The sequence below is a fragment of the Perognathus longimembris genome, chromosome 4 (genome assembly GCF_023159225.1).
Source record: "Perognathus longimembris pacificus isolate PPM17 chromosome 4, ASM2315922v1, whole genome shotgun sequence".
In the NCBI taxonomy this organism is placed as follows: domain Eukaryota; kingdom Metazoa; phylum Chordata; class Mammalia; order Rodentia; family Heteromyidae; genus Perognathus; species Perognathus longimembris.
This window is the reverse complement of record NC_063164.1, coordinates 32,283,873-32,305,218: the sequence shown is the minus strand read 5'-3', so window position 1 is coordinate 32,305,218 and position 21,346 is coordinate 32,283,873. Positions and strand designations below refer to the sequence as shown.

The following is a 21,346-nucleotide window of genomic DNA, read 5'->3' as shown; positions in this document are numbered from 1 at the left end:
GTTCATAAAGCATTTCGAGAAAAAAGGTAAAAGGTGGTATATAAGTATAAAATAATATACTCAAAACAGTTTAGCCAAGGTGCTATTTTTTATGGTAATGGAATGGCTGTGCGAGATTAAGGGGAGCATCCCCAAAGCTATTCTTACTGTCATCATCACGAGAACAGAATTTTTACAAAGAGGCCATCACTTTATATAGTTTATATTCTGCTACTTTCTATAGTAAACCAGGTGACAGAAAATTAAATTAAGCCACTTATTCTACACAAACCAGTACTTTTTAAAATCAGAGTTCTACATTTTACAAGTCATGTTCAATAAACACACACAAATTAGCATTTTGTACACAAATGTTTATTTCTCAATTAAACATTCCCTTTAAACACAAGGAATGAATTCTAAATCTTCATAAAGATGAATTAAAAATGAAATCCCTCCAGTATAGCGTGTGTAATCACTGCGTTCTTGGTCACTACTGGTATTTACTGTTTAACATCAAAAACAAAGACAAGTTATTTAAAAATCATGCTACTGGATTTCTAGTTCTTCCTCTATGACCAGCTCTATACTGATCTGCAATGTTTAAAAGTTTACATCACCAAATTGAAGCAAGTTTAAGGTGTGAAACAGCTGTGTATTAGACACAAAATAAACATAAAGTTACAAGATATAGTCAAGTTCATAACGAATATAGGTGTTCTTATCATCATTGTAGATTCTTGGATAGTGTGCTATGAGAGCATCTTGTGAACCAATATAGATGGAGTTGTAAATTTTCCAATACACATCTCTGACTTTCCGAGCTGGATGAAACAGACCCTAGAATAATTGAAAGTTTGTATTATTTGAGGTTTACAGAGCATGTATAATATAATTAATGTTATAAATCTTACTCCCAAGCCCCCACCAATAACCATTCTCTCATGAATATAGTTACAGTGATTTGCTTCAACACATTACATTTCCAACTTTTCTTTTAAAATATCCTTAACCTACCTGTAGACAATACTGCAACATTCTACATGGTCCAATAGCAACTCTCAGACCCTCCAGGGCTCCCATAACTGCCTGGATTACATGGGGAGATGTCTCAAACACATTGGGCCATACATAGTTCAGCAAGTGATTCAGAGAATCTTCACAACCAAACCCATAAACCCCAAGTGACATGTGTTGTACCACTGCACTTGCTGTCTGTCTGTGTACAAGGTCCCTATAATAAAGAAAAAAAAAGTTAAGATACAAGATTACATTTACAGGAAATATTCATCTGCCCATTTGGGACCTAAGTTACTAATTCAACATACTGAACAGACAAAATAATAATCTTAACAACCTTATGTACTTGATACATCCTTTTACTAACTAATGATTCCACCTGAGACATTTTGCCTTAATGGCTTAAATCGCAGTGAGGCTCCAAAGTAAGACATAATTTCTAATTAACCTTTAAAATAAATATGAATGAGAAAGTATGGTGCAGACTTACTATGCAACTAAGGAAGACATCTGTGAATCTTGCATATAATTAGCAGTAACATTTTGTTTTAAATTTTATAAACTTAAAAATGCTTGATGGCAATTCAGATATTAGCATACATGAGATACTCTATCTCTAACCACTAGAATACTGGAAGTAGAGCTCAAGTGGTAGAGCACTAACATTTAACAAAAAGCAAAGAAACAGCACCTAGGCCCCTCAAGCCCCAAGACCAGCAAAATCAATTAGTAAATAACTTTAAGTTCCTCAAGCCTCAAGACCAGTAAAATCAATCAGTCGATAACATTAAGTTTCATTCAAAAAGCTCAAATCTGGAGGGCTAGGGATGATGTAATACAGCACAGTGGTAAATCACTTGCCTAGCATGCTCCAGACGCTGGCTTTAACCACCAAAACTGCCCCAAAACAAATGTATAGGCAAACCACTCTCCCCCTTCAAAACAACTCAATTAGGGAAATAGAAATAATGTATTTTTTAAAGCTATGTTGTCAGAAATTAGGTTATGACAAATCAATGAATTATTTACTCCACTTTTGAGCATGAACATGGAATAATATAAACTGGAGTTTGTGGGAATAAAAGTAAATTCACAAACTTTGTCTCAAAGATCGTAAGAACATCTCAAAGGTCTAAGAATTTGAACTTAAATTTCTTTTGCCTAATTTATTCACCATTAGTGAAGCAATATTTCTTTTGAATAAAATTTCTAACTTAAGCCAGGTGCTAGTGGCTCACACATGCAACCCCAGTTACTCAGGAGGATGAGATATGAGGATCGCAGTTCAAAGCCAGCCCAGGCAAGAAAGTCAGAGAGACTTTTATCTCCAATTAGCTAACAGAAAACCGGAAGTGGCACTGTGGCTCAAGGTGGTAAAGCACTAGCCTTGAGAAAGAGCTCAGGAACACTGCCTAGGTGATGTCCAAACCCCTGAGTTCAAACACCATGACTGGACGTAAGTAAGTAAATAAAACGACATATGCCTTACATACATATTTTTCTGGTAACAAGGCTGAATATAATTGGTTGGCCTTTACCAACACCATGAATGACTGCCAGTCCAGGCAGGAAAGTTTGTGAGACTCTATGTCCAATTAACTACCAAAAAGCTGGAAGTAGTGCTATGGCTCAAGTGGCAGGACACTAGCCTTGAGCAAAAAAAGGCACCAGCACCAAACAAGAAAATGTTTGCTTTATCTTCGATAAAAGCTAAAAATAATGAGGTTTCTGTCACACCAATTAATTCAAGCTCAATATTTACACTAATGATGTTTGACCATTTTATTTTAGTCTACTGCTGATCCTATGCTTTCTCGGAACTCAGGAAGGAATGGGACACTGTCCCTGAGTGTAATTTTACACTCAAGGCCAGCAATCTACCACTGTGAGTTATAGTTACACTTCTGGTTTTCTGGTGGTTAACTGGAGGTTAGTCTTACAGATTTTTCTGCCTGGGATGATCCTTATATCTCAGCCTCCTAAATAGCTAGGATTACAGGTGTGAGCCTTTTTCCTTTTCTTTTTTTGAGCTTCAACAAAGCCAATTTTTACTTTCATAGGAAGTATCAAAGCACATAGCACATAATCACCATTTAAGGCAAAAGCAAAATAATGAATTGTCTGAAAAAAATCAATCTATACAAAACTAGCCTGTAGGATGCACGGAGTCAGACCTTACTGGGTGACAGTCTCAATTTTCTACTTTAACCCAGATATTTTCAGCACAGCTAAAATGACAAAACTAGTTACATTCAATATGGCAAATATTATATTTTGTTTTCTTCACAAATATTCTAAAATGTGTAGTGTGGTCCTGCTTATTACAATTTGAAGAGTGGGCTAAGAGAAGACACATATACTTGGTTAAAAGTCCTATGGGACCTATGGACACAGCATTGTATATATGCAAAGATAGTTCTTAGGTTTTTGTTTTGGTTTTTTGGCCAGTCCTGGGGGCTTGGGACTCAGGGCCTGAGCACTGCTCCTGGCTTCTTTTTGCTCAAGGCTAGCACTCTACCTCTTGAGCCACAGCTCCACTTCTGGCCTTTTCTGTTTATGTGGTGCTGAGGAATCGAACCCAGGGCTTCCTGCATGTTAGGCAAGCACTCTACTGCTAAGCCACATTCTCAGCCCAGTTTTTACGTTTTAAAAAAGTAATAACACAAAGGTAATTTTAGGAGAAATGAAACAAGATTTAAGGAAAAAGAAAGGAATAGACAAAGAAGTAGTAACTGACATTAAAAGCAGATTGAAACCCTGGCAGGCCTGATTCATTATAGGTTCTAGTTTTAAAATTCCAAATTTCTCTACGCATATAATTTAAAAGTATCTTAACATATACTTCTTTGAAAAGTAGTTCAACCTGGTATAGCTTGATGATTTTTTTTCTTTAATGAAGCTTTAAAATTTATTTTAAGCATTCAGATTATTTGATTGTTCTAAACTGTGCAGGAAAGTGTCTTTTTAATATTATCTAATCCCTTATTAGATGTTTTAGTTAATTTAGAAATCCTTACGGATCTTACCTATATTACCAGATGGCTTTTAGCCATATTGTTTCTTTAGCAAGCTGATTACTGTCGTGCTTTGAGTGCATTTATTTTATGACAACAAAAATTCTAGTTGGAGGGCTGGGAATGTGGCCTAGTTGGTAGAGTTTAGCATGCATGAAGCACTGGGTTCAATTCCTCAGTACCAGATATATAGAAAAGGCCAGAAGTGACGCTGTGGCTCAAGTGGTAGAGTGCTAGCCTTAAGCAAAAGACACACACACACACACACACACACACACACACACACACGAAACATTTTTCTTAGAAGCTCTTTGCACCTGTGTTTGTGCTCTTAGTAGCAACCTTCCTAATAAATTTAATCACCATACATTACATCACATTAATAATTGCACAAATAATAAATCATGCTGATCCTGAGCTTTTGAACTCAGGGCTGAGGCAATCGCTCAGCTTTTTTCACTCAAGAACAGTGCTCTCCCACTATAGTCACAGCTCCACTTTTTGGTGCTTCACTGGAGATAAGAGTCTCACAGACTTAACTATCAGAGCTGTCTTTGAGTCATGATCCTCAGATCTACACCTCCTGCGTAGCTAGAATTACATGTGTGAGCCACCAGCACCCAACCTGACCAAATTTCAAAAATTAAAGTTCATTATTTTTCAAAATGTATTTAGCCTAAGGAGTTAAGAATAGAAAAGTCATATCTACTATGGATTATAGTAATATTTCTTTAGCACCACCACAACAAATGTCATCTAATAGTTACTCTAGTAAGTCCTAAAAACAAAGAACTATAATTATTTTTTGGCACTGAATTCAAGTCACTTACCTATCCATTAAAGCATCTTCCAGTAATGGTGTTACAGCATAAATGTAATCTTTTCCCATTTCACCAATATACTCAAACAAGAATGAGAGTGATTTTAATACTCCATTTTGAACATTCAGTTCAGGAACTCTGTATTCATTCATTAAGGCAGGAAGTACCGTGAAGGGTGAACACGTTTCAGCAACAATAGCTATTGCTACAGTGGTACAAACTCTGTTTTGCCTTTCCTGAACTTTAAGGTTGTTTAAAAGCGTAGCCAATACATCATGAGGGCTGGGAAAGAAAAAAAAAAAAAACATTTATATTACACTAAGTCATTATTTTCTCAGAAGGAAAATAAACAATGCAATACTTTTAAATCACTAGTGATTTAGGTTTTTTTTTCTACATTATATAAATTAAACTTCTGGTTTTAAAGACAGTTAACTATTTAAATTCTTTCAATTAAAGGAAATTTTAAGGGGTCAAGAGTATTCAAAACCCTAGTCCCCCACCAAAAATTGTATTTTTCACTTTTCTACCTCCCCTCCCCCTGCAATTTACTTTTACTACATCTGTTCTTCTCCCCACCCACCCCCCTTTTTGTTTTTTTTGCCAGTCCTGGGGCTTGGACTCAGCACCTGACCGCTTTACCTGGCTTGTTTTTGCTCAGGCTACCACTCTACCACTTGAGCCACAGCACCACTTCCAGCTTTTTCTGTTTATGTGGTGCTGAGGAATCGAACCTAGGGCCTCATGCATGCTAGGCAAGCACTCTACTGCTAAGCCACATTCCCAGCCCTCTCCCCCCTTTTAAGGCACTTCTTTTGCATTACTCAGAGGGAAATTGGGGCTAAAAAGTTTTGAACAGCTATTCATGCAGATTTCTTAAGAGTACATCTCTACTGAAACCAAAATGTTACTATGGCCAAGAAACAAAAAGTGTTTGTGTAGGGAACCACTTCACCTATTTTTTGGGGGGGAGAGGGGTTACACTGGCTTGAATTTAGGGCTTCTGGCCCTCTCAGCTTTTTCCTCTCAAGGACTGTGCTCTACCACAGGTCCCACACCTCTACTTCCAGCTTTTTACAGGAAAACTGGAGAAAGAGTATCATGGACTATTCTACATAGACTGGCTTCAAACCCTGATCACTGAGATCTCAGCCACCTAAGTAGCTAGGGTTACAAGCATGAGCTACCAGTGCCCAGGCTCAATCTAAATTTATATATTTCTTGGAAATATTTTCTTAATTACCAAGTACATAATCAAATAAATGCCTCATTTGCTACAATTACTGCTTTCTCCTAGCTTGATTCTGAAGAAGAAATAACCACAGGTTAATTCATAAAGCAACTACAGTCCTGTTCATCTGTGGATTAATCTTAGAAGTAACGTTTTTTAAAATATGTATTATACTAAGATACGAATTACATTTCTATAATTAAGACTTCCTTTAATATCTTAAGTCATATCCCAAAAAGAACCAACAATTTTCAATTTTTCTAAAAATGGGATTGTTGACTCCCTAAAAATACCTACAATCAGTTAAAGAATTTAAAGCCTCCATCTATTTTAATTCAATTAAAAATTTAAGAAACTATTTTAAAATTTGGAAGGTCAGAGGTCAACTACACTGATTATACTATGATTATAGTATACACTGATTATACTATTATGCTATGACCCCAAAAGCGTTTTCTAACATCATAATGGATTTATTGCAATAAAATGGAAATTGGAAATAATACTTACCCAATGGCCTTTGCAATATAACCAAATGTGTTGACTGTGGCTCTACGAATAGCTTTTTTGTGAGCTTTTAAGAGCTCTAAAAGCTCAAAGCAAATCCTCATCCACTCTCTTGCAGACACATATTCAGCTCCCCTAATTAAAGAAAAAGTAATTATTATTATAGTATTAAAGCTTTGGGGGTTGTTTTTGAAGTGCTAAGGGAATCAAACTCAGGGCCTTATGCATGTCAAGTAAGCATAAATCTGAACCCCACCAAGGAAAAGTTTTTAAAAATAAATTTGTTCTGAAGGCATCATGGCTCAGTAGTAGAGTGCCTGCCTCATATATACAATGCTTTGAGTTAATACCTCACTAAGAAAACAAAACTATATTTGCAAATTCAGTTCTGAAATCATGATTAACTATCTCATTTTAAGCACTAAATAGAAATCCTATTAGTCTTTTAAAAGGCTACCAATCTCCACTATTAGCCAAACTGAAAGTTGATTGAAAATATTACTATTTCACATCCTGATCACATACATTTATTTTTTTGTTTTTGGGGTTTTTTTTGTTGGTCATATGGCTTGAACTCTTCAGCTCAAGGCTAGCATTTTTACCACATGAGCCACATTGCCACTTGGCCACTTCCTGTTTTTCTGGTGGCTATGTGGAGAAGGGTCTCATGGACTTTCCTGCCCAGGCTGGCTTTGAACCTCGATCCTCAAACCTCAGACTCCTAAGAAGCTAGGATTTTAGGTATGAGCCACCAGTGTCTGGCACATATACTTGATATTAAGCAAATGTGCTAACTGAAAAAAACTGGCTAAGTGTAAAAACCAGTACGTTAATAAAAATGCTTAGATCAAATGAATGGATCAAGGAAATGTGGTACACATATACAAATGGAATTTTTACTCATCTATCAGAAAGAATGATTTTATGTAATTTGCAGGGAAATGGATAGACCTAGAAAAAATAATGTTAAGTGAAGTCAGAGACAAATGGCACATGTTGTTCTCCTATGTGGAAGTTAGATCTAATATACAAACATGCATGGTGACACATGGTTGCATGCATACACACAAAAACAAATGAACTTAAAGGATGATATACTTAGGAGAGAATAATGAAGAGGTGACATTTATCAAGATGAACTGTAATCATAACCTGACTTCTGGAATTGAAACTACTTTGTACAACTACTTACTTTAAAAAAATGTTTAGGTAATCTGCTTACCTATCAGCAATACGTCCAACAAGATCAATACAATTTTCTTGTACTTTTTCATGTCTGTTCTTTAAGATAGGGGTGAGTCTAGGCAGCAGATCTTTAATTGGTGGAGTCATCTTATGCATACCTATTTAATAGAAGCCAATATAGTATGAGTTGTTTGAACTGTGTAACTTTTATTCTTCCTTTTTAATTTCCAATGTACTACACATGACTATGCATAAATATAAACTTATAGCTGCCTATGGAAAGAGAAAGCCCCAGATTCTGATCAGACTCAGAACTGCTTTTAACTTTTCATTAAGAATTTTCGATTATGCGTGGAAATGAAAGAAATCAGCGAAGTGATTTAAATGATGGATACTCAGTAACAAAAAAAAAAGTTTTATTTGTTTCTGAAATGTACTTGTACACTGACATTTAAATATGGGGACAGCTTATGTTCCGGCCATACACAGCAATATAAGCCAGAGGTAGACATGTAAATTAAAGCAAAACTTTCCAGAAAGGGCCCCCTTACCCTTTAACTGCAAAACAAACAGATCTCCAGTCTCCCTGCAATGCAGGGTATACTTGGATGGTATTTACACCTATGAAGAGAGAAAAAAGGAGGCAGCTGGCAGGGGCTCTTGCTCTAACTGCTTGCTCTGATTCTCTTTCCAGTGTTTTGCCCACAATATAACTCCCTGCAAACCAGAGCCCCACAAGTGGCCAAGGAAATATGACTGTTGGCAAGTCATCATCTTTCAAGTACAGAGAAAGGACTGGGTTGAACTGGAAATTATATGCAAATGCAATCACTCAAATATCTATACTGCATAAATATTTCTTATTAAAATAAAAAAACAGCTATTTTCTATTTCTTTAAGGCCTATTTTTGGCAGTAAGTAATAGCAATGAAGGAATAGAAGAAACCATTTGTTTGCTTTATTATATATCCCTAAAAGAATACAAAGGTTCTCTATATCCAACATTATTTTCATATACTTGTGTTTTGACTTTGGGTTAAAAGACTGAATTGATAGCTTTAAAGCTTGGGTATAAAGAGACAAGTTAATAATAATAATCAGTTCACTTTTCTAGCCAGTTAAGTTCCTTGAACTTAGGACAAGCAAGCAAGCAAATAAAACAATAACTTGTCATAGTAACTAATACAAGGTTGAATAAATATTGAAGAATTCACTCTAAAGCTTAACTGAAACATCAAGGTTGCCGTCTTCCCCTTACAGGACATGACAGTATCTTCCAGCTGAAACCAAGTTATGTACACCATGATCTCTAAGCTATGTCAGTTCTAAGTACTTCTAAAATAGTAAGGGTACTTTAAATAAGACTTACAAAGGTAAAACTTTTGTGATTTCCCAACTTATGTACAATCTCGAAGTAACCAAATTCACCCAACTCCTAAGTATGACTATATAATTTTAATTTCCAAAACACAAAGAAAGTTCAAACAACAATGAAAATTCTCACATAACCAGCAAATTCCATACCTATGACATTTACAATAGCCTTCAGTGCTCCAAGAATGCTGCCCAATACTTCAGGGTACTCTTCACCCAAATATTCATACAACACCACACCCAAGTGCCCCATCAGTTTTTCCTATAAAAGAAATAATGGCAAAATGGTTTTTTTTTTGTTTTCTTATATTAAAACTGCTTGTTGAAGAAGAATTTGGAACAAAGAGTTACCTCTTGACAAGTCTTCATGACAACAGCAGTTCGAGAAATCAAGTCAGCCGCCTGTTGCCTAACTTTCGCTGATTTGTTATTCAAACGCCACAATACAGTACCACATATCTGAGGCAAGTATGGTTTTACTCGCTTGCCAAGAGCATTGACCACTGTGCCAAAGCCATTCAGCATTACTGAGTCCTTTAAAAAAAAGTCATGAAGAATCATAATTTAGTTCTTTCTGACAACTGATATTTAGTAATGTTCAGTCTTTCCCAACTTACCCAAACACAACTTGTTTGTTTTTTTAAACCCTAATGCTAAGTTAAAAGAACATTGGCAAGCAAATGAAAAAACTACTTCAACCTGGGAGTGAGGGGAGGGGTGACTGTGCAAAAAGAAATGTACTCTTTGCCTGACTTATATAACTGTAACCCCTTTGGACATCATCTTTGTAATAACAATAAAAAATTAAATTAAAAAATTACTTCAAGGAATGTGTTTCAAGTGACAAGAGTGTCTGTCTACCAAGACACTAGCTCTGAGTTCAAATCTCAGTACCACCCCACCCTCCACGAAAAAAAAACTATAAATATACATTACTTTAAATGTAATGTACTTCTGAGGAAGATTTGTTTTAAAATAACATACTGAGGGACACTGGTGCCTCAGGACTAGAATCGCATCTGAGCTTAGGAGGCTGAGATCTGAAGATCAAGACTCAAAACCAGCCTAGGCAGACAAATCTGACTCTTACCTCCAATTAACAAGCAAAAAGCCAGAAATGGGAGTTGTGGCTCAAGTAGTAGAGCATCAGCTATGAGTAGAAAGAAAAAAGCCAAGCAAGAGCTCTAGGCCCTGAGTTCAAGCTCCAGTATGCACCCATGTGAGCATACACACACACACACACACACACACTTGTGAGAAATAGCCTGACGTGGTAGATTCTTGCTAATAACAAGGCTATTTAACTTTTTTCCATTTGGTTCCACACACCCTGAACTGATAGTCTTCAAAAGATCAAAAAGTTTCCTATCAGGTGTATTAGCCCAGGGATTCTTAGAACTTTTACCTTGGATTTCCCAGTAAGTCTCTTGTAAAGTAGCATGCTTTTCTACAGAAATGAGTGTAATAACTTGCCACAATAATTAGTTGTCATTACCTCTGTAGTCTGTTCTTGGAAAGCATAAAGAATACCATCAATCAGCTGTTCTTCAAGTTTATGATCAATATCTGCTGCTCCTAAGTTGCCCATAATTTTCTCAATTGTTTCCATCACCATTTTCCGGTACTGTTCAGCTTCATCTTTCAGATCATCTACAATCCTAGATATAATTTCTGCTGCACCTACTTTATTTGCCAACTCCACAGTAGTATCAACCAACTAAAAAGACAAAAAAAAAAAAAAAACTTTTCTATATACTGGTCTTTCAAAGAAACAAAGCAACATAAACCCCAAATAATCTATGTACAGTGCTTACTTAGCTAATGACAATGATGAAAAATCTAGCTAGAAAAGTAACTAGAAAATTTAAGTCTGAAGTCAGTTTGATTCAAAGTAAAATGGTTACCCATGTTTTAGGTGGCCAGAAAAAAAACCCACTGAATTTACTAAAGAAAGATACCAATTTTTAGTTTAGTGCTTATACTAGATTACAAATCATAGAATTGGTTAATGAATGTCTATCTCCTTTCACAAACAAGCACATATAAACTGTGGGATAATCACAGTAAAATATACCAGAAAAGCATTCAGGGTGAGTGAACAATTAGTCAAAAGGATTTTACAATAAAATCCTACCTGTCGGTAATTTCTTCTATCCAAAGCCATTCTGTGCTGCCAGAAATGTTTAAAGAAAGGAGGAAGAATCTCTGTTTTTATGTAATTTGCTTCTACACCGTCTGTCCCACAACACTGTTTTACCACCTAAAAGATTTTTAAAAGTAATTATTAAATTGAAATATAATAGTGATGCAATGAAATGTAGGCTAAAAAATGTTTATAGAGGGGCGGGGAGTGGGGCGTGGAAAGTTTATAAACATTCTCTTTAAGCCACATGCACAATCCCAGGAGGCTAGAGTATGGAACAGTTACCTTCAGTACAATTTTCTTCATTTCTTCATCAGGAGATTGGAATTCTCGAATAAGAATTAACATCACTTCTCTAGTATAGTAGTTGGCATATTCTGCATCCATGAGAGGAATAAGATATCCAATAGCCTTTAAGAAAGCAGCTAAACCCTATTTTTTTTTAAATATTCGTAAGAAAAAAAATATTCGTAAGTTAGACTTATGGTGGCTTAAGTTTGTTGAGGAGAAATAAAAAACAGAATCTAATAGATGGATTTACCTTTCCTCTGTGTTGACGAATACCCTTCCATAGAGGTTTGAGCACAGAATCAAAAGATTCAATACCATAAGGTGTTGCTGCTTCAGCCAAGGCAGCAATAGCCAAAGCACTGATGGTCCTAACTTTCTGTTGCTCATCCACAAGACCTATAAAATCAAAAACATGTTTGAACTATGAAGCAACACTACTTGGTTGGCACAGTATGATCCGGATTAAAGCAATATATCTAACCATTTAGCCAAAGTAGACAAACCTGTTCACATTAGATAAAATTAGTAAAAAATATATCTCCAAATTAGTAACCCAAATTTCAGTTGTTTTATAAAAGCCAATTTATATTACAACTCACCATGTTCAATGATTTCAACTAAACTTCTGAGATGTGGCAAGATAGCACAGCCCATAAGAATAGCTATCTGCTGTACAATCTTAATGCCAGTGTGTCTCGCTTGCCAAGATTTCTTGCTTTTGCACACAGCTTTTAAGAAGGGCAATAAAGAAGGAATGCCCAGGGCAGAGGCTACAACAGCAAAAGCTCTAGCTGTTGTGTTACGGACATACTCATCCATGTTATCTATATCAGGTCTCATGGTAGAAATCATAGTAGCCAGACCAGCTGCCTAAAAGGAAAGATACAAGAACAGAATTAATCCTCAACTATTTTTTTATTATCAAAGAATCCAATCAACAGGTGCAAGCTTTCTTCTCTGAAAAAATGTGAATACCTTTGCCAAGTTAGAAATAATCTCTCGGCCTTCCACTCTAGCATAGTAGTCTTCATCAATCAACAGTGGTTCAATGACCACAAGAATCTGAAAAAGAAAAACAAAATAGTTACACTTAGGGCTGGGAATGTGGCTTAGCAGTAGAGTGCTTGCCTAGCATGCATGAAGCCCTGAGTTCGATTCCTCAGTACCACATACACAGAAAGGCCAGAACTGGGCACTGTGTAGAGTGCTAGCCTTGAGCAAAAAAGAAGCCAGGGACCACAGTGCTCAGGCCCTGAATCCAAGCCCTAGGACTGGCAAAAAAAAAAAAAAAAAAAAAAAAGTTACACTTAAATACCAACTACCTATTTCATATTCATGTAAAACAAAAGAAATTTATATTCATCAGACTTTGTTAAACAAGGGGAAAGTTCTCTAAAAACTTTAGGTACATAATTTCAAATTCCAGATATAGATGAATATTTGAGAACTAAATGATGTAAATAAATAATATTAAAAATAGTAACTTCGGGGCTGGGGATATGGCCTAGTGGCAAGAGCGCTTGCCTCTTATACTTGAAGCCCTGGGTTCGATTCCCCAGCACCACATATACATAAATGGCCAGAAGTGGCGCTGTGACTCAAGTGGCAGAGTGCTAGCCTTGAGCAAAGAGAAACCAGGGACAGTGCTCAGGCCCTGAGTCCAAGGCCCAGGACTGGCAAAAAAAAAAAAAAAAAATAGTAACTTCGGGGGGGGATCAATTGGGGGGGTGTAAAGGGAGGGAGTACAATCAAAGCACATGACATACGAAGCATGACTAGCATGAATCCATATACAAAAAAAGCCAGGCTCTAGTGGTAAGAGTGCTTGCCTCGTATACATGAAGACCTGGGTTCAATTCCCCAGCACCACATATATAGAAAACGGCCAGAAGTGGCGCTGTGGCTCAAGTGGCAGAGTGCTAGCCTTGAGCAAAAGGAAGCCAGGGACAGTGCTCAGGCCCTGGGTCCAAGCAGGACTGAGGAAAAAAAAAAAAAAAAAGTCAGGCTCACATCTATGAACCTAGCGACTCAGGAGGCTGACAGCTGAGGATCAAATTTCAAAGCTAGCCCAGGAAAAAGTCTATTGAGACTCAACCTCCTATTAACCAGCAAAAATCTAGAAATAGAGGTGTTGCTCAAGTGGCAGCACACTAGCCTTGAGTAAAACACTACAAGAGTGGAAGGCTCTGGGTTCAAGCCGCTGTACGTGTCCAAATAAATAAATCAATAATTTGCTTTAAATTGTAATAATTTAGCAAGGGAAAGGTTGACATTGTCCAAAAAGAAATGTACTCACATTACCTGACTTATGCATTGTAACTACTCTGTAAATCATCATTATAATTTAAAAAAAAAAGAGGGGCTGGGAATGTGGCTCAGAGGTAGACAGTTTGCCTAGCATGAATGAAGCCCTGGATTCAATTCCTCAGCACCACATAAACCGAAAAAGCTGGAAGTGGCACTGTGGCTCAAGTGGTAGAGTGCTAGCCCTGAGCAAAAAGAAGCCAGGGACAGTGCTCAGGCCCTGAGTCCAAGCCCCAGGACTGGCAAAAAACAAAAAAAGAATACCTATCCACATCCTCATCTACTGTTAATAAAGGCAAATGAAAAATTGAGTAGCATCAATCAATTATAGTACAGATAGCACAAAATGACATCGATATATATTTGTATTTGTGTATATAATGTATTCTGCAAAAAAAAAAAATCTGGAAGACTGACCTAAAATATTAATTTAACAAACATACTGTTAAACCAATATTTAACATGGGTTAGCTCTAAGCATGTTTTTCCTTTACACTGTGAATATACAGAATCGGCTAAAGTTTTGTAGTTTTAAAATTTCAATATATGAACAAGATGAAAAACAAAGAAAAAATCAATGAATTGCTCTTATAGTAAAAGTATCTGGGCAGGGCGTTGGTGGTTCATGCCTGTAATTACTTCAAGAGGCTGAGATCTGAAGATCACAGTTGTAAGCCATCCCAGAAAGGAAAAGTATGACTTGTATCTCCACTAAAATACCAAAAAAGCCTTAAGTGGAGCTGTGGCTCAAGTGGCAGAGCACTAGTCTTGAGCAAAAAGCTCAGACAGCGCTTAAGCCCTAAATTCAAGCTCCAGGACCATCACAAAAGAAAAAGAAAAGAAAAAAAAACTACTACATTTTATATAGAGAGAGGCCCAGGCCCTGAGTTCAAGCACCAAGACTGGCACTCCCCTCACCCCCCCCCCCCCAAAAAAAAGGAAGTAATGGTGTGGCTTAAACGGTAGTGTCAGACTTGTGCCAAGCAAGAGCATAAGGTTGTGTGAATTTAATACCATTAATGGCATGCATGCAACATGCACACACACACACAAAAATCAACCATGAGAAATACTACTTGAAAACAAACCTTGTGCACATATGGTCGTACTAAGTCATCAAGTTTGTATAATATTCTATCAATAACTTTCACAAGTAAATGACGCTCTTGATCCTCAAGCGTAGGAGACATCAGTAGAGGAAGAATCTGATTAAACAAAGGCCCAGCTCCAAATTCACGAGCTTTATCAGTAATCTGACGCAATGCAGCCTGGGAAAAAAGGTAAATTTTCTTTATAATCAAATATTTTGAAAGAGGAAATTCCAGGAATATTTCCTATAGTTTAATATTTTAGTGATACACTTGCAAAAATTTTATGTAGAGGAACATAAGATCATTTTTGTCAAAATAACTGAAGCCTGAACTCATTTGACAAAAAGACAACATTTTCAGCTAAGAACATAAAATGTTTTAATTCCCATAAAAGACCTCCCATCTTAGAGCTATAAATGGTTTTATAATAGTTCTTTACAAAATCTTACTAATTAAGACCTCAAAGAAGCTGGGTGCTCACATCTGTAATCCTAGCTACTTGGGTGGCTGAGATCTGAGAATTACACACCAAGCAGTAAAGTCCATGAGACTCATCTTCAATTAACCACCAGAAAACTGAAGTAGAGGTATGGCTACACTTTGAAGTGGTAGAGCACTAGCCTTGAGCGAAAGAGCTCAAAGACAGCATCCAGGACCTGAGTTCAAGCCCCATAACTGACAAAAATAAAATACAGATCTCCAAGACAAAAAAAAAGGCACTTTTTTCCATACAATTATTTGAACAAAGTTCTGATTAGAGATTTAAATATTTCATTTTATCTTTCCTTTGTGCTACACCCTTGGTGAAGATGATGAGAACACTTAAAATTTTCTAAACGTAAGTGTTAACAAACTGTTATTTACCTTTCTCATTGGAGGTGTTCCATTCTTAATTTTTAACAGCAACTTCATTATCTTTCTTTCTTTTTGCTCTTCTGGACTAAGTGTTGATTCATCCACATCAACCTAGAGTAGGAATTAGAGGTAGGTGAAGACACTGATAATTTCAAAACAAAAAGTAATTCATTTCCATTATTATCACTTACCAGTAGTTTGTCAAAGTACTGAATGTCGTCAGGTTTTAAAAATGGAAGATTTCCAGATGGCTGGTCATTAACACTTTTCATGGTTCTATCTTCAGTTTGCATATGGAAACCAGTCATACCACCTAAAGGTGTTGGAGTTGCAGTCAGCTTCCGAGCTGGAGTTCGTATAGGAACATAACCAGCTGGAGGGGGAAGTACCTAACAGAGTTACAAGACAATTTAGGATTTTCTTGCTGTTAGACACTGAAAAACTACATAGCACAAAACATTTGCACTAAAATATTTAACAATGTTAGCTAGAAACTTTTAATTTGGAGAAAAATCGGATACTTATCTTACAATTCTAACAGAATTTTGAAGTACTTATCATAAATATTCATATTTCTCATTTAGTAACTAATATTTAGGAATATCATGAATGTGAGAAATAGGAAATATATGAGAAAAGATTTTAACACTAATCACTAGCCTGGCACCAGTGGCTCACACCTGTAAACCTAGCTACTCAGGAGGCTGAGATCTGAGGATTGTGGTTCAAAACCAGCCCAGGCAAGAAAGTCTGTGAGACTCTCATCTCAAATTAACCACCAGAAAACCGGAAGTGGCACTGTGGCTCAAGTGGTAGAGCCTTGAGCTCAGGGACAGAGCCCAGGCCCAGAGTTCAAGCCTAACAACTGACAAAAAATAAGAATAAAAAATGAACTGATAACTTTCAAACAGTAATTTATATAACCATAAAAGCAAATGTCAAATAAATAATTTGGAATTCATTAAGCTTCAGTCAGGGCTGGGAATATGGCCTAGTGGTAGAGTTCTTGCCTCGCATACATGAAGCCCTGGGTTCCATTCCTCAGCAAAGAAGCCACAAATAGCACTGTGGCTCAAGTGGCAGAGTGCTAGCCTTGAGCAAAAAGAAGCCAGGGACAGTGTTCAGACCCTGAGTTCAAGGCCCAGGACTGGCAAAAAAAAGGGGGGAAGGGGAGAACCAACCTTGAGTCAATAATTTCCAAAAAGCTTCACCTGAACTAATAACGTAAGTATTCATTTTGGTAAAAAAAAAAAAAAAAAACTTGCAATGGCTTATACAATATATAAGTTTATGTTCTAGTAATAAAATTAAACATCATTCACATAAAGATCTTAAGTATAAAAACAAATCTGTTAAGTCTAAAACTATTCGAAACAAGTCAAAGCCTAAACCAAAATACTTCCCAATGCCCTATAAAACACACCACTTAAAGCTCTCTGTAAAACCAGTAAAATTTCTTTTAAAAACTAGACAGGGGGACTGGTGGCTAATGCTTGTAATCCTACTCAGGAGGCTAAGATCTGATGACTGTAGTTTAAAGCTAGCTTGAACAGCAAAGTAAATAGACTCTTAACTGTAATTAAGCACCAAAAAGAAAGTGCGGCTATGAATCAAGTAGTAGAAAAGCTCTGGGACTACCACCCAGGCCTTCAATACATGCCCTAGTACTGGCACACACAAAATGACCCCTAATACACAGGACACAGGTTTTGTGTTTTTTGTTTTTTTTTTTAAATAAGTGTAAATTCCTGGGCAGAGTACATGCATACAACAGATCTTCTCTAATGAGTCTGAACTACTGCATACAACTGTCAATTAGATTAAAAATTAAATTTCTGTAACTATGTGGATGACAACTGTGTTATTACCCAATAATACTTTGTTAATGTATGTAGGCTCCAAGAGGGGAGCATGAATTAAAAGTTACAGCTGGGCCAGTGGCTCACACCTACAATCCTGCTAACCTGGGATTGGGAAGAAAGAGAGGTTTAAAACCAGCCAGGCAGAAAATTTCAAAAAATCTCTTCTCAACAGAGCACTTGATGCTGTGGTGAATGCTATGATCCAAGCTACACCAGGAAAAATGATATAGGTAGACTGCGCCCCAGCACATGGCTGGGCAGGAAGCAAGACACTATCTCAAAAGTAACCAGGAAATGGGCTGGGGATATGGCCTAGTGGCAAGAGTGCTTGCCTTGTATACATGAAGCCCTGGGTTCAAGTCCCCAGCACCACATATACTGAAAACGTCCAGAAGTGGTGCTGTGACTCAAGTGGCAGAGTGCTAGCCTTGAGCAAAAGGAAGCCAGGGACAGTGCTCAGGCCCTGAGTCCAAGTCCCAGGACTGGCAAAAAAAAAAAAAAGGAAAAAAGTAGGGCAGAAAAAAAAATGCCCCTGCACTGGTGTTTCACACCTGTAATCCTAACACCTCAGGAAACTGAGACCTAAAGGATCACTCCTTAAAGCCAATCACAGCTAAAACGTCCAAGAGACTCTATCTCTAATTAACCAGCAAAATGCTGTGCTAGAGGTGTGGCACAGCAGTAGTGTACCAGCTATGCATAAGACAGCCAACGAAGAGCCAAAGTTCAAATCCTGATGCTGACACACACCCACACCCACACAAAAAAAAAGACTGTAGTTGTGGCTTGGAGGAAGACCCTGAGTTCAAACTCTAGTACCTCCAGAAATAAGAGCTTCCTATTCATTTATTTTCCATCTAAATTATTTTTCAGTTTAAACTGAAATGGACAAAGTAGAAACAGCAAAAAGAACAGAACGGTATTAGTAAATCTAAGCAAAGCCAGTACAAACTTACCTTTTTTCCAACAATTAACAAGAAAATTTGCATCCTAAATATCACCACATTCATACTGACAGTTATTACCTTATATCCTTCTGGAAACATGGCATCCAACTCTTCATCAGAGAGAGGGCGATTTCGCTCATCAATTTCTCTCTCCCATCTCCAGGCTTGAAGCTGTTCAGGAGTCATGCTCATTATGTGACCTGCAAAAATTGGTACAAAGTTTGTTTTTGTTTTGTCAGTCATGGGGCTTCAATTCTGGGCATGGGCACTGTCCCTGAGCTCTTCAGCTCAAGGCTAGCACTCTACCACTTGAGCCACAGCATCACTTCTTGGCAAAGGTTTTAACAATCAACAGTACAAGACTTTAATCATTACATAGCCTCTTTTCCTAAAAGGACCTGAGATAATAAAGATCAACCTTAATATTTAATTGCTTTTATGTAAACTCAGACTAATTTTTGTACTACTGTTACTAAAAAGCTGACATTAACAGCACACACACAAAAATCACACACATACACACAAAAATCACACTCACACACACACAGAGAAAAATTCAAGAATGAATTCAATCATTTTATTCTTCCAATAAAAGAGTTTCTACCTGGAGTAGGAGTAGCCATGTTCATGGCTGGTGTGCCAATTGGTGTTTTTCCAGGTGTCAGAACAGGAGTGCTTCCACCCATCTGACTAGCTGGTGTTTCATCCCAACGTGATTTTCTTTTGCTGGCTCCAGGAGTCGGTGTTTCACCAATTGAATCTCCACCTCGATCCGTTCGAGGAGTCTCGGCCCATCCACTTCCATGTCCGGGAGTATCTTCAGAGAAAAGAAAAAAGCAATAATATTAACTATTGTTAAAACAACAGTTTAAACTCAAAAAGCTGAAATAATAAGGTGGTGATGAAGTTTAAAAGCAGAAGGTTCCTAAAACAGACACAACATTTAAAGTTTTAAAGTCCAATTCTTTTATGAATTCCCTTATCACATACATAATAATATGACTAAATGGAAAAAGCAAACTTTTTTCCAAATATGATACCAGTGTACACACCTATCCACTGTTTTATACCACATTTCTCCACACAAAAAACTAAACATAGCAAATATAATTGATCTTAATTTGCCAGAACTATTTTCAGTTTAAGTGAAGTACACCTTCTGATCATCGCAACAAGAAAAGGCAAATTCAGAGACAAACTATAGGACAAAGGTTCCCAGGGGAGAGGAATTACTGTTAACGGGTAAAGTTTATGGTTGGAATAATGAAAAAACTCCAAGAAATGAATAGTAGGACTGTACATACTATAAATATACTTAATAAATTATAAACTTAAAACAGTTAAAATAAATTTTATGTCTGCTACATTTAGCCACAATGAAAAACAAAAGGTGCCAAATATGTTAGGGAGGACATTCCTATAATCCCAGCACTCAGTAGGCAAAAGCAGAAGGCTAGCCTGAAATACATGACCAAGACCCTGACTCCTAAACAAGAACTAATAAAGATAGTAACAAAGACACCCACAAAAGGTTACAGTCAGCCAGGTACCATAGGCATGAGCCTATAATTCTAGCTACTTAGGAGGCTGAGATCTGAAAATCAAGGTTCAAAGTCAGCCCAGGCAGAAAGCCCATAAGAGTCTTATCTTTAACTAACCAACAAAAAGCTCGAAATGCAGGTGTTGCTTAAGTTGTAGAATTCCAATGCTAACTGAAAAAGCTAAGTTCTCTTATAAGGCTCAGCTCAAAGTGGCCCTGCTCACATGGCCCTGAATTCAAGCTCAGTACTGTACCCCAATCCAAAACATGACTAGTCTAGAAATTCTCCTTTGTCTTAAGATGCTTCCTAAAGTAACTCTTAAGCCTCTTCAAAAAGGAAAAATAATTAGGTAAATGATCTGTTCAGTTCTTTAAATCCACAGGAGCTGATCATTTATCCTTTAAGAACTAAAAGGAACAGATCTGTCAAAATACACCACTTAAGTCAACATTTTACCTAATCACATTCACACTCCACTCAAAGTACCTCTCTCTGTTTTGGGAGTCTCATCCCATCTGTTTTTACGAGCACTGGAAGTTGCGCCTCCATGTCCTGGTGTTGCATGGCCTGGTGTATCGCCTCGTCCAGGAGTAGCAGCTCCTGCAGGTGTATGACTAGGAGTAGGATCCCAAATTTTTGAGCCTGGGGTTGCTCCAGGAGTCTCACTTCCTTTTGCACGACCTGGTGTCTCATCCCATCTTAAGGAAGGGGTATGCCCAGGTGTCTGAACAAAGCAAAAAGTACTTTATTTCACAAACACACTAGAAATTCTGTCAAACAAGAAATATTTAGTTTGGTATTCTATAATTAATTAAATGTTGACTACCCTGCTTTAAAAAAGAAGCCCATAAGCCAGGTGCCAATGGCTAACATCTGTAATCCTAGCTACTCAGGAAGCTAAGATCTGATGATCGCAGTTTGAAGCCAGCTCAGGCCAAAAAGTCCCCATGAGACTCTTATCTCCGATAAACTACTCAAAAAAGCTGGAAGTGGTACTGTGGCTCAAGTGGTACAGCACTATCCTTGAGCACAAAGATGTCCAGGTACAGCACCTAAGCACTTAGTTCAAGTCCCAGGATGGGGGAAAAAAAAAAACCAAAACCCACAATTAGTAATGGTACAGCACTAGCTTTGAGCACAAAAGCTCAGGGACAGCCACCATGCCCAGAGTTCAAGCCCTA

General features: G+C 37.2%; 1 protein-coding gene across 2 annotated transcripts in view; it reads right to left on the bottom strand.

The window, feature by feature from the left end:
• Positions 1 to 332: 332 nt before the first annotated feature.
• The window catches only part of Sf3b1 (splicing factor 3b subunit 1), a 45,356-nt gene continuing 24,342 nt past the window's right edge, over positions 333 to 21,346 (bottom strand). For both annotated transcript variants that reach the window (XM_048345040.1, XM_048345041.1), the window contains 19 exons: positions 20,652 to 20,889; positions 19,229 to 19,441; positions 18,703 to 18,824; positions 16,007 to 16,204; positions 15,825 to 15,926; positions 14,958 to 15,137; positions 12,541 to 12,627; positions 12,165 to 12,435; positions 11,816 to 11,961; positions 11,560 to 11,706; positions 11,266 to 11,391; positions 10,627 to 10,848; positions 9,483 to 9,665; positions 9,282 to 9,393; positions 7,795 to 7,915; positions 6,576 to 6,707; positions 4,844 to 5,116; positions 997 to 1,213; positions 333 to 819 (listed from right to left, as the gene is read on the bottom strand). In XM_048345040.1, the coding sequence (XP_048200997.1) occupies positions 661 to 819; positions 997 to 1,213; positions 4,844 to 5,116; positions 6,576 to 6,707; positions 7,795 to 7,915; positions 9,282 to 9,393; positions 9,483 to 9,665; positions 10,627 to 10,848; positions 11,266 to 11,391; positions 11,560 to 11,706; positions 11,816 to 11,961; positions 12,165 to 12,435; positions 12,541 to 12,627; positions 14,958 to 15,137; positions 15,825 to 15,926; positions 16,007 to 16,204; positions 18,703 to 18,824; positions 19,229 to 19,441; positions 20,652 to 20,889 (3,249 nt within the window). In that variant the 3' untranslated portion in view covers positions 333 to 660. The remainder of the gene's footprint in view (positions 820 to 996; positions 1,214 to 4,843; positions 5,117 to 6,575; positions 6,708 to 7,794; positions 7,916 to 9,281; positions 9,394 to 9,482; positions 9,666 to 10,626; positions 10,849 to 11,265; positions 11,392 to 11,559; positions 11,707 to 11,815; positions 11,962 to 12,164; positions 12,436 to 12,540; positions 12,628 to 14,957; positions 15,138 to 15,824; positions 15,927 to 16,006; positions 16,205 to 18,702; positions 18,825 to 19,228; positions 19,442 to 20,651; positions 20,890 to 21,346) is intronic.